The sequence below is a fragment of the Metarhizium brunneum genome, chromosome 3 (assembly GCF_013426205.1).
Source record: "Metarhizium brunneum chromosome 3, complete sequence".
Taxonomy (NCBI): domain Eukaryota; kingdom Fungi; phylum Ascomycota; class Sordariomycetes; order Hypocreales; family Clavicipitaceae; genus Metarhizium; species Metarhizium brunneum.
This window is the reverse complement of record NC_089424.1, coordinates 3,883,223-3,895,946: the sequence shown is the minus strand read 5'-3', so window position 1 is coordinate 3,895,946 and position 12,724 is coordinate 3,883,223. Positions and strand designations below refer to the sequence as shown.

The window sequence follows — 12,724 nt, the reverse complement described above, 5'->3', positions numbered from 1 at the left end:
TGGTGTCCTGCGGATGGATACAAGATGGACTACAACACGGTTTACATGGCCGCGCTAAAAACTGGGGCTCGGGATTATTACACACAGGGGACAGACGTGGTGTCCCGTAGATGGATAGACAATAGAATACAAGACGGTTTACATGGCCGCGCGGCCAGACGTGCAAAAAGACGAGACTACAGGCCCGACGTGACTGACGCCCACACCAGACACCGCACCAGTAGATCAGCGCGCGCGCTGGGAAATGGCCTCGGTGCCCCTGCTCAGGCTGTAGTCAAACTTGCCCTCGGGCTGCAGGGCGGGCCGGGAGCCCAGCGCGCGGCGGAGCACCCAGGCCTCGCTCGTGACGGCCTCCTCGACGACGCCCTCGGGCAGCGGGGGCACGCGGCGGCCCTCGAGGCGGCGCAGGACGACGTGGTCCTCGGGCCGGCTGAAGTAGACGAGCGAGTAGCGGGCGCAGGCGGCCTGGGCGCCGGGGGGCTCGACGACGCGGTGGATATTGGAGCGCAGCAGGCCGTTGGAGAACTTGACCAGGGCGTCGCCGAGGTTGACCACGGCGTGGCCCGGCAGCGGGCGCACGTAGCGCCACTCCGGCTCGGCCCCGGCCCCGGCCCCGGCCCCCGGCGGCATCAGCACCTGCAGCCCGCCGAGGCGGTTGAACAGCACCGTGACGCTGCCAAAGTCGGTGTGCTCGCCGAGAGCCACGGCGCGCGCGTCGTCGGCTCCCCGCGCCGGCGCCCGGATGAAGCGCACCTGGTCGCCGCCGCGGCCCTCGAGCAGCCGGTGCATGGCGCCCAGCGTGCCCGGCGCCAGGCCGAGGTGCGCGTCGAGCAGGGCCAGCACCAGCGTCACGACGCCGTGCGCCGACTGCATAAAGGACCGGAGCAGCGCGCGCCGCGACTCGAGCACATCCGGCGCGGGCCAGCGACGGCCTAGCTCAAAGACGTCGTCCTTGCCGACCTGGGCGCCTGTCAGAGGGGGAGTGGTGAAGAGCAAAGTCAAGTTACGCACGTACGTACGTTGTAGAACTCGTTGCGGTCGAGGTTGCCCGCCGCGTCGGCGACCGACGCCCCCACGGCCTTGTAGCCCATGTAGGTCCCGAGGCGGGAAAAGTCGTACCGGGCCTTTTCGGCCAGCGGCAGGTCGAACAGCGCGCGGCCGGCGTCGAACAGCGCGTCGGCCTGCTGCAGCACGGCGTCCCCGCCCAGGTCGAGGTAGAAGAAGCCCAGGGCCTCGCAGGCGGCGGTGAAGCGGCGCACCTCGTCTGGCTCGCGCGCCCGGAGCTTGGCCAGCGAGAGCCGGAGCAGCGGCGCCGTGGGGACGTCGTCGGGGAACGGGGGCGCAGCGTCAGAGTCCATGGTTTTTTTTTTTGATCCGACGGGTTCCTGATGTGGTTTTTTTTAAAGAGAAAAAAAAAAAAAAATCTGCACAATAGTGCGCCTCCATCGTCGAGTTTGTGCCAGAGTCGACTGCCGTCTTATAGCTGTACCCCGGCAGCTTCCCCGCAAATGTCGGAGCAGTCCCGGCAAGATGTGCCGAGGCTGTCCCCGCCAGCGACGCATCGCGCAGACGGCCGCTTTTGCCGTCGAATCGCTCGGGTCTGATCCGAAGAGGTTCCCTGGCGATTGGCCCTCGTTCTTGCCTGATGCAGAGGTCATGGCCACAGCGTCGTATTGATGGGACAACTGGACGGCACACTGCGCGCCGGAAGAGTGTCTTGACCCAGGCGCATTGATCACTTTCTTACGTCAATGGACAAGATTCTGTGTAGTATTCATGCCTGTCCGACTACATGGTACATGGTCCAATTGGCAGCCCAGCGCAGACAAACGAATATAGCCCCCACCGCACCGATCTATTCCAGGGGCACCGAATCCCGAAACACCAAGCTGGCCATGCTGCATTCGCAATTAGCAAGTCTATTCCCCTGTTTACAACACTGCAGAAAAAGGAAAACTCACGAGGAAGGGTACCTGTCCCCCGGCAGCTCCGTCTCCTCCGCATACCTCCTCAGCTCAGCAACCTCGTCCGCAGTCAGCTTGATCTTGAGCGCGCCCGTATTGTCCTCGAGGTACTTGAGCGTCGTGGTGCCCGGGATGGGGATGACGTCGTCGCCCTGGGCGGCCACCCACGCGAGGCACACCTGGGCAGGCGTAGCCCCGTGGCGCCGCGCAACCTCGCGGATGCGGTCGACGAGGGCCATGATGCGCGGGAAGTTGTCGCCGCCGAGCTTGGGCACGCCGCGGCGCCAGTCGTCGGGCGGCAGGTCGTCGAGCGACGTGACGGCGCCCGTGAGCAGCCCGCGCCCGACGGGGCTGTAGGCGACAACGGCGATGCCCAGCTCGCGGCACGTCTGGAGGATGCCCGTCCGGTCCGACTCGATGTCCAGGAAGAGCGGGCTGTACTCGACCTGGTACGCGGCGATGGGGTGCACCGCGTGGGCGCGCCGGATCGTGGCCGCCGAGCACTCGGACAGCCCGAGGTGGCGAATCTTGCCCTCCCTGGTGGTTGTTAGCATCCCTTTTTATGTTTCTTGATAGAGTAGAGCAGGGGACGTGCCTCTTGAGCTCGGCCATGGTCTGGATCGTGCGCTCTATCGGCGTCTTGTCGTCGATCCGGTGGACGTAGTACAGGTCGATGACGTCGGTGCCGAGGCGCGCCAGGCTCGCGGCGCAGGCCTCCCGGATCCAGGCCGGGTCGTTGTCGACGGTGCGCGAGCCGTCGGCGCCCGCGCGGACGGCGAACTTGGTCGCCAGGAAGATGTCGTCGCGCTTGCCGCTGCGCCGGAACCACTCGCCCACGCGCTGCTCGCTGCCCGTGTACACGTCGGCCGTGTCCCAGAACCGCTCGCCGATCTCGTGCGCCCGGTCGAGCAGCGCGAGCGACGACTCGACGCTCGTGTCCTTTTGCCCGTACCACCCGGCGAAGCTCATCAGGCCCAGGCCGATGCCCGTGACCCGGGGGCCGTTTCGGCCAAGCTGGCGCGTGGGGACGGAGTCGGTCATGTTTGTGTAAGAGTGCGCGGGTTCAAGGTGTGCTGGTGGCTATGAAGCTCTGGAGGCTGTTTCGGCAAGCGAAGCCATCGCCTGCTTATATATACTTTTTTTTTTCCCTCCTGGCATTTGGGTTCGACATCATCGTCGGGACGGAGCAGTGAGGGGGGGGAGCATGGCGGCATTAACTTCGGCACTGATGTCATGAGTGGACGGGCGGTGCTTAAAGCCGAGGGCTTGCAGGGCGGCGTCTTGCTTTGAGAACGCGTGGCATGTCTTGATGGGAAACTGATGTTTCGTGCTGAAGGCTTTTGTTTTGAGGGACGGGCTTACATGCGATTAACCCGGTTGATTCTGCGCGTACGAGCGGCACGCGATATGGCCTCACCCGGACTTAAGGGAGTTTATGCGCACGCGGGCAGCGGGCCATTTGCACCAGTTTCGTCCGTAGCTCCGGACCGGATGCGGAGTTTGCACAAGGAGGGGTCACCTGAGGTTTTGATTCTTTTTGTTTTGTTTTATTTTATTTTTTTGTCTTTTGCCCGTGACTTGATGGCCAAATTGATTGTACATTCGTGATGTGACCAAGTCTGATTCAATGACGTCATACGAAAGCCCTCGATGGAATAACCACGCCAGAACAGCAAATAATGTCAGAATGCCTAAAATCTCAACCCGTCTATAAGTGCTAGACAAAATTGACATGACGATGCGGCTGCTTCAACCTCGTTGGAATAAATGACATCGTACGCGCAGACTCACGATGCGTCTGCTGTGTAACAGAATATGCACCACCGGCGTCAATGGCCATCTCCACTCTGGGGAATCCCTGTCCAAGCACCAACTACGGAGTACCGTCGTACAGACATGATAGTCACCCTGTTGAAAATGTGGGAGGGGTGAGTGCCGGCTTACACGCCAGCACCCTTGGCTAGCTGTGATGAGGGGACAAGACGGACAAGAGGTGGATGAAGGGGTTGAGAAGGTCAAATACCGACTGACTAATATCCACACTTGTGTGGTATCGTGAGCCTATACTGCGTCGGGAAAGTTTGGAAATTGAAAGCTGTTGGGAGAAAATTATCCCAACGTCCAATCCTTGCTTGGTCTGTTAAGGGCCGACCAACTCTGCAAGTGCTCATTCCCCTTGGATGTTTTTTCCTATCTATCCGTCAGACACTACAAACTCAAGTTCCAACACGACGCACTGCAAGACTCATAAACTTAAGAGACAGAGTAAATTTGTATGCATAAGTGAACTATTTAACATGAACCATAGGCTATTCCACCTTGGGCTTTAGAAGCGAAAAATTATCTCTTATCCGACACCTCCTTTGTACTCTTCTCCCCCAGAAGCTAAAAAGCCATTACTTCCAACGGTGTAGATATTATCGTCACTTTTCTCGACAAGGCTCGAGTGTGAGTAGAGCATTGTACAATGAATTTACGCACTGATGGGGGTGCAGGCAACGTTGACAACACCCTGTAGATACCATTTAGTTAGATTTGTAATAGATTTGCGAGAAAGTTGGTCTTGTATACTGACATTTTGCTGGACATTGTTGCAGCAGACGGTTTGCCCGGGGCAAGGGGGATTGAGAGCGTCAACTGCAAGAACGTTCAAGTTGGTGCACGTAGGATTGAGAGCGTCAATGGGGATGCCAGCTTGCCCGACCGTCTGTTTGTCGCAGCAAAACACGGTGTTGTTGCACTCAATCTTATTGCTGCTAGGCTGCTGAGTTGGGATGGCGGCCGCGACGGCGGCAAGAGCGACGATGAGAGCCTTGAACATTTTGAAGGATGGGGGTGGTTGGTTGGTTTTGAGGGAAAAGTTGTTGTTGTAGAAGTGTTGGATTGGAGTGTAAGTGAATGTGGAAGAAGATGATGCTGATGATGAGAAAGGGTTCGAGTTCAACAGGTCCCCAGGCCGATATTTATATCCAAATCGACCATCTTCCACGGCCCTCATCAGCTCACATCCTCTGCTTCTCTCGTCTGTCGCAATCTCCACCATCTCACCTGGTCCCTTTCTCGGTGCTGCTCATCGCCATGATACGAGGTGGGTGTTAGACAACAATTCGGGCCTCGACAAAAAAACAATGCCCGTGATGCTCCTCATCCATTCTGTTCCGTTCAAGGCAGGGAGACAGAAACATGCACGTAGAAAACTGGAGTCGAATGTCTAATGTCCCACGCCATGGCCACAGATATCCCGTGCTTGTACTCCGTAACTCTGTACGCAAGGTTGACAGTAACCGCCTTGCTGGTGACCACGGTCGAGATGTGATGGCTTCTGCTGAGGTCTGATCGACAAGTCCCTGCCGTCTTGTTTTGTTTCACTCGAGCACAATGCCGCCTGTCTTGGAACAAGCTTATACTTGGCTTGTTTACTTGCTAACAGAATGGATTAGCTTCCCGCTATTTTCCTTTTTCCCCGAGCTCGTCTCCCCGTAGTCAAGTGAAGGCTGTTTCGGTGGCGGGCGGCACTAGCTTGGAAAATCACAATCAAAGCTAATCTGCCTAAAACAACATGCATGATGTTCCGAAAAGGGCAGCGAGCCGTAGGATTCGCTTTCCTCGGCGATGCGGGTGGCGCACGGGGAGGGATGTCGTCCGAGTCGGGAAACAAAAGTAAGTGGCTCGTCCCATTTAGTCGGTGACGGGTAGATACAAGGCAGGGCGGCAAGCTCTGACATCAACCATGTCGGCACAGAGCACCGCGGACTGATTCGGGAACGGATTTCCATCTCCTTCATCTCTTGGCCCGGTCGGTGAAACAAGGAGGGCCGGGTCTGTCTTGACTAGACAATGGCTTATATGCAGTGCAAAGGGGAAAGTGTCCTATCGGTGATGTCTGAACAAGACTTTTGATAGATGAGCATTAGACCTTGATAACATGGTCGCCTCCCTACCTAAGCGCTTTGATGGGCAAATGCAGGTCTTGGACTCTTGGCCTGGGGGACGGGGGGCCTTGCAGCACGGCAATTCCCAATGTGGCGCCATGGCATGATGATGGACGTGATGCTTCGGTTCAAATCACTACAGATGCGCCTCCCGCCTCTTGTCTGGCTGTAATCTCCCCAAAGTCGGGTCGTCGGGGCCTATTTGCTTTTTTGAGCAAAAAGCTTCGAAAGCCATTTTCCCCAGGCCTGTCAAGTCGTCCCGTCGGGATCGACATTGGACCCCTTTTCCGCGCATCCGTTGACTTGGGATCGAATAAAACAAAAGACGAAATAGAAAGTTCAATCAGCTGCCATTGGGCGGGAAGCAGGCCGGGCTGTATCATGCGTCGTGGTGGATGAATCACTTGATTCGAGGCTGGCCACTCGATCCCCCGCGTTTTTCTGGCCCTGCAGCCAGCGGGCCCGTTTGATGCGCCGCACCCCTGCCGTCGTCCAAGGCGCCAAGCGACCTCGAGTCACCTTAATCATGTCTGGACCACGTCGCTGCGGCTAGCGAGCTGCGAGAAAAAGAAAGTGCCAGAGCGCCATGGAAAACGTGCGCGATTGCCGATGTGCCTCGCAGGTGTTGTTGTGCGGGTGACGAGGGGTAGCGTGCAAGTCGTCCTACCTGTGGTGGGGATAAATCGCAGTAAGACCAAGTGCCCCTTTTAGTGGTGCAGCTGGCAAGCCTCACGATGCTACCCTATACATGTATTCGGTGTATTGGCGATTTTTGTTTACCATGGAATCATGGGAGTTTCCCTCATTTGCTTGTTGTAGTGTTATAGTGCTAGATTTTCGAATTTACAAGAGTCCACTTCCATGGAATATCATAATACATAGACCGAGTTGGTGAGATTGGCCATGTAATAGTGTCCGGTGCTAGTAGTTGGTTAGAGAACCCCAAGCCTCCTGCAACCATGTCAGAACCATATCTGGCTTGGTGAAAATAATAATAAACCAATTAAATTAAAAACAAGAACATGATCTTCGCTCATAAAGGTTCCTACATTCTTAAGCATTCATCGCAGATATACTTTAATGTACCGAGTCTCATTATACAGCCTTCGTCCTACATATTACAGAAGCAGCAAACAAACTACGCAGAGCCCATATATTTCTCATACATATCAAGCGCATCCTCAAACAAGACACAGTTCTCGTCAAGTACTGTCTGATTCACAGGCGTCGCACCCGCCGCGTGCGCAGAACCAACATCACCCAGCGTCACCACGTCCCAAGGCCTGAACGACGATCCCACCATCGGCCAGCCGGGACCGCCGCCCGGGTTTCGCACAAACCTCCCAATCGCACCGCGAAAGTAGTTGACAAACGTGTACAGCAGAGGAGTCAACAAGGCCCCAGCCGCCGTCGAGTCGTCGTACGTCGGCGAGATTACGAGAAGCAGCAGGTCGCTGCCGTGGAACTTGCCCAGGTAGCCGTACTCGCTGGGAAGCCTGTCGACTATAGACATGTTGAAATAATATCGCCACGTGGGGTTGTGAATCGACGCAGAGACCTGCGTCAGCTTTTGCATCGGCTACACACGTTTCTGTCAGCTTGCCGTCTGGCCCGTCTAGTATCTGCGGAAATACCTACGCATTGCCAAAGAAAGTCGGTGTATATAGCCGCAGCCAGGTCAAAGTCTGTCTTCAAACCGGGCAGTTTTCTGTAGTGCGCGTAGATTTCATCGCGTTGCTCGTTGCTGAAGAACGGTCCAAACAGGTATGCCTCGTTGAACCGATCCAGCGAGATGTTGCGATTGACAAGAGCTCGTCCTTCCTGTGCAATCGTGCCCGCCAAGATCGGCACCTTGGCCAGATTCCCTTGCCTCCACGCGGAAGCTCGTCCTGCGGGAACAGCCCTGTTGTCCTCAATTGGGATGAAAATAGTACCGGCCTTTTGGGTAATATTTACCAGCTTTTCCGCTGGCATTGTTCGCAGGCAGTCAATCGTGCTGGCTCCCTTGCACCCGGCCTCTTTTACGACGCTATCCCAAGCTTTTGTATTGTTTGGCGCTGCGGTCGTGCCCAGTAGGCCGAACGAGAACTCCCCGCTGGACATGATGGCGCCTCGAAACGGGGGCTTGGTGACATTGGTGTATGCGTGCATGTGTATGTCGACCGAGAGCGACCCGGCGGATTCCCCCCAGATGGTCACCTTGGAGGCATCGCCACCAAACGCCTTGGCATTCTTTTGCACCCATTCGAGTGCGAGCTGTTGGTCGTATAGGCCGAGGTTTCGTTGTTGCACCGGGAGCTCGCCGCTGTTTGGGAAACCGAATACTGCGCGCGCACCCTTACTATGAGCAAAAGTCGAAAGAGCTAATGTCAAGAATTTGTGTATGCCACGTACTGTTTGTCCGGTAGTTGAAGGCGAATGCAACAATGTCTTCATACCCGGCAAACCCAGACAAGTCGAGCTGGCCATTGCCCATCTGCCATCCACCACCGGGAATAAAAACAATAATTGGACGGCCAGATGCCGGACCGGAGGGTGTGGGAGCGAATGCATTTATTAAAAGGCAGTCCTCGCTTTGGGGCGGATGTTGGTTGAAGAGACCATGGAGAAGGTCTTTGCTGGGGCCGACATCTGCGCAGCTGGTTAGTATCACGGACGAGTGTTATTGCCTGCTCCGCCATGATTTGCACCCACCACTATCCGGGACCAATTGATAACACGAGGGTCCAAAGGCTGTCGTATTCTTGGGGGATCTCCATCTCTTTGGTGGTTTGGAGAGGGTGAAGCGTTCAGGTTTCTCTGCGTATGGTATGCCTAGAAACTTGTTGACAGGCCCAGGAGCCCCTGGGAGTTGGGTTGCAACACCGAAAATTAGCCCAGAATCAAGTGTTGCTGTTGGTGCAGTGTCATGGCCGGCGGGTATGGCGGCTGAGGTGACGGCTTGGAGCAATACAATGCAAGCAACTGGGAGCTTCATCGTGGATGAGGTTATAAGCAACAGCAACGCAAGTCATGCTCGTTCAGGATCGAATGCCAGAACGTCCAAAGACACAGAGATATATACCCGACTCTCCTAGCATCTCTTTGCTGTCAAGTTTATTCTAACCACCCGAGAGCCGCCCCCCACGATGTGAAGTATTACTCCAACTCCTCTCTCAATTTCCGCCGGGAACTGTCTGCCTAGGTGAGCTGAAGGGCCCTGTGGACACCACGGGCGTTGACACCTAATATTTGAGCCAATGGCGATGGCGTAGACGCTGTGGAACTTCCCAAAGAAGAAATCCTTCCAATGGAGGTTGCGTTCGTATTGGAGCCAATGCGTAGATACGACGTATACGGCCTGCGGATGAGCGAACCCTAATACCACACAGCCCCCAGCCTTATACCTTGGCACAACGTTTCGTGTTTCGGACTCGAGCGATACACGGCGATGTTTTGAGATTACCGATAGTGGAGTGTTGTATTCGCCAAGCAGGCTATGCTCAAGCGCGGGCAATGACATTCTGCGTTCTTGTGTGGTCGTGGTCTGCTTCCATTTCGAGTCGCGATTCTGGCTACCTTTACACTCCGCCTCGATGAGATTGCAGTCGCGGTACGCGATAGCAACAGCATCCTGGAATCAGTCGATTCATGTCCCTAAGAAGATAGAACTATACGCAAACCAAGAAAGAAGATGTTAGCCACGGACAAGCACAGCGCAGACTTTGAGACTTGCATTGCAGTCCTCGGGAACGACCCATCCACGACAGCAAAATGGCTGCAGAAAAGAGATATCGATTGTATCGGCAGCATATTCTGGTATATGAGAGTATACAGGAATGTCGAGAGTAGTGTCTGGGAGAGATGATGCCCGTAACCTCTTCCCGTGAGATTGTGGTCGTCGCAGTATTTAGGGGGTTGACGGCTGGCGGCATGGCAGCTGGTGACTCTGGCTAACAGCTGTCATCAATTCTATTTATTTCATCATCTCTAGCTGCTGCTTCTTCCTCTTCTTCCTCTTCTTCCTCCCCCTCCATTGCATTTCTATCTTCCACCTGTCAACATTATTCCAGCATTCTTATTGAGACATTTGCGATTTTCATCAACACCCGCACTTCAAAGTTTGGGGATCTTAAATCTTGGGTTCGTCTCTTCTCTGAGAATATTATTTTTAATCGCACGTCGAAAAAGAGTTTCCTGTTTTCTTAATTTTAATTTGTCGATTCACTTTGCCACCAGCACATTTCGTCTAGCCGGCGCAATATCGAATCAGACTTGTGGTTCATACGGTATTTCATCTCCATATCATTCTTTGGCGCTTCTTCCTCCCAGCCTCACGTTTATAACTAACCTCACCAGCTACAGAATAAACACCATGCCTGCAACAGCTTCAGACCTCGAAGAAGCCTTTAGGCCAGTAAACGAATGGGACTCGAAGATTGCCGCCAAACTAACTGAGATTTGGGTCAAAGACTCCGATACATGGACAGAGAGGAACAGAATCGAGTTCAAATCACTGTGTGCCGACGCCCGTATCACGCGCGCAACAACCACTCCCTCTAGCCACAAGATTCATCGGAAGATACAAGGCCGCAAAGCCACAGCAGCCGAGTACACCATTCTCTCCGTCATGTTTGGCAACCGCGCTGTAAATAGGCTCTCCTGGGGTGCTCAATTTGCAAGGCAGAAGACCATACTTCCAGTCGAAATCGGCGTGGTGACACAAGACGTGAGAAGAGTGCTGAGGGAGACTTGGAAGAGCCCAAAAACTGAGCAGACTCCCAAACCAGAAGAGCCAGAACCCGGCATACAAATGTCCGGTGGTTTGGGTCAACCGAAAGCAACCGACCACAATGGGCCAGAACCCCAACCGCCACATGAAAAAGTCCACGAGGCCCGCCCTGTCCTCGCAGGAGGGGATCCTCAAAGTCAGGCAGACAAGAGCACTGTTGGAAACGTCGGCGACACGAATGGCAGTTCGCGCACTACTGCGAGAGGCGGCAATAAAGCCAGCGCAGGCCTCGATGGAAGAGACAACATACCAGCCGGACGCCGAACACGACCCCGCAACAGCGGTCGTAATATCGATCCAGACAACCCCAACGAAAATGAAGCCACCGACGAGAGGGCACAAACAGAAACCCGAAAGGCAAATCAAACAAGTCGCAAGCGCAAGCCGGGTCCTGCCAAAGGCCCCTCGACCAAAAAACAGAGGAAAACAGCCGGGCAACAAAAAGACCCGTGGGATACGATACAGAATGCGAAGCCGACAGAGGGTCTGAAAGCAAATATCAAGAAAGTAGAAGCACGCTGCGTTGCTCAGGAGGCAAGAATGGCAAAGTTAGAGGAAGTAATCTTCGATATACGCGATGATCTGAAGATGCTGCGGCAGCAGATCGATTCACTCGCCCGTTATCTAGCGGGATCTGGCTAGATTTGATAGCTAGCTCGGGGGATAAGGGGCACCGTTGCGGCGACCAGTGCGGTGGAAAGGGAATGACTAGAAGCAGCCGTCACGGCGACGGATGAGTATATTCTAGTCGCGATTTTCGAGCTATAAATGCTGCCTAAAGGCAGGTTTTTGCTGAACGAGGAGGTTCCAACGGGCTGCGAGAAGCTTGTTTTGCTGAGATATTTTATATAACATAATACGACTTTGCTATCTTCTTGCTAACATCATCGTGGTAGCGACCATCGCTGCCGATGTCGTCGTCAAGGCTCCTAGCAGCCGATTTTGCTATACAAAAGGGCTTCACTATTTCAGTGTATACAGCAGCGGAAAGGTACGACTAGCAGTATACAGGTGATACTACAGTATACCGTAATATATTCGAATATCATCAGCCGTCGGCTGATTGCATGTATACATGTACCAAAGGTTGTGTCGTAGTGTGTCGTAGTGTGTCATAATACCACTGCAATCGTTGAAAGGTGTAAAGCGGTGATTCCAGTGGTACTCAAAGTCCGACACTCGAGTTCGTCTTCACAACCATTGACGTCGCTTGGGTTCGCGACGAGTGCTACACGCAGATCCTTCGCCGTGCGTTCAGCCAAATTATTAACGGCTAGTGTACATACGCACATTGGGTATAAATGGGTATGTGTATTCGGCATGAACAGGCATGTCAGTGTAATCGAGCCCCAAACCCATCCAGTTTCCCAACTCACAACTCACAAGTCTTCATTTATAACCAGGCCAGCTCACAGCACCACCTCTGTCAGTCGAGTACACGCGCAGCATCACCTCCAACACTTGCTCCTTCTCACGCGCCGTTTCCAAACCCGACATCCGGACACCTCGCCCATTCTGCCCGTGCCACACCAACATTTCACCAGCAGAGGGCGATTGTTCTCAGCGATGGAAACCACATTGCACCCGGCCCTCGACTAACCCGATCACCAGCTCGGCGAGTCCAACCCCCTCTCATCTGTTAGAACAATGCCCACCGGCGTGTAGGTCAACGTAGAAACAAGGTTGTCAAGCCCCTATTTACACAGACTCTGCAGCAACTTGACAACCTCCACAACTCGGCATCAACACCTCCGTCTCCTCTACAGTTAGCATGTCACCCAGACCAGACGCGCCGATCCGCCAGAGTTTCGTGTGCCAGCACTTGCTACCCCAACCCCAAATGCAAACCCCAGCTCGGGGTGCTCGTCCCCAGCATGGAAGTAGAACCGACCCGAACCAACATATGTACCTCAGGCAACCTTCTTGCTTGCCCATTTCCATAAACTCACAAGTAAAGTCGTATTCCCAGAGACCTAGTGTCTGAGCGTGTTCCCAGGCAAGACATCACTAGTCATGACCCGTACCAATGTCATGCTACAACACGCTAGTGTATATAC

At 54.6% G+C, this 12,724-nt stretch overlaps 5 protein-coding genes across 5 annotated transcripts; 1 reads left to right on the top strand and 4 right to left on the bottom strand.

Annotated features, from left to right (window-relative positions):
* Positions 1-225: 225 nt before the first annotated feature.
* gloE_2 (2-oxoglutarate-dependent dioxygenase gloE) lies at positions 226-1,358 on the bottom strand (the record flags this gene model as incomplete). Its single annotated transcript, XM_066130774.1, has 2 exons — positions 226-960; positions 1,020-1,358. 2 exons carry the CDS (start codon positions 1,356-1,358, stop codon positions 226-228), a joined length of 1,074 nt encoding a protein of 357 aa, XP_065986718.1.
* A 497-nt stretch (positions 1,359-1,855) lies between these two features.
* Positions 1,856-3,005, bottom strand: yakc_1 (Aldo-keto reductase yakc; the record flags this gene model as incomplete). The annotated part of the gene is made up of 3 exons (XM_066130773.1): positions 1,856-1,898; positions 1,962-2,501; positions 2,560-3,005. 3 exons carry the CDS (start codon positions 3,003-3,005, stop codon positions 1,856-1,858), a joined length of 1,029 nt encoding a protein of 342 aa, XP_065986754.1.
* A 1,432-nt stretch (positions 3,006-4,437) lies between these two features.
* SSGA (Hydrophobin-like protein ssgA) lies at positions 4,438-4,785 on the bottom strand (the record flags this gene model as incomplete). Its single annotated transcript, XM_014684628.1, has 2 exons — positions 4,438-4,476; positions 4,540-4,785. The coding sequence occupies 2 exons, from the start codon at positions 4,783-4,785 to the stop codon at positions 4,438-4,440; spliced, it is 285 nt and encodes a 94-aa protein (XP_014540114.1).
* Positions 4,786-7,034: 2,249 nt separating this feature from the next.
* G6M90_00g064270 (uncharacterized protein) lies at positions 7,035-8,873 on the bottom strand (the record flags this gene model as incomplete). The annotated part of the gene is made up of 4 exons (XM_014684629.1): positions 7,035-7,475; positions 7,535-8,220; positions 8,291-8,527; positions 8,591-8,873. 4 exons carry the CDS (start codon positions 8,871-8,873, stop codon positions 7,035-7,037), a joined length of 1,647 nt encoding a protein of 548 aa, XP_014540115.1.
* A 1,377-nt stretch (positions 8,874-10,250) lies between these two features.
* On the top strand, positions 10,251-11,309 carry G6M90_00g064260 (uncharacterized protein; the record flags this gene model as incomplete). Its single annotated transcript, XM_014684630.1, has 1 exon — positions 10,251-11,309. One exon carries the CDS (start codon positions 10,251-10,253, stop codon positions 11,307-11,309), a length of 1,059 nt encoding a protein of 352 aa, XP_014540116.1.
* Between the last annotated feature and the right edge of the window lie 1,415 nt (positions 11,310-12,724).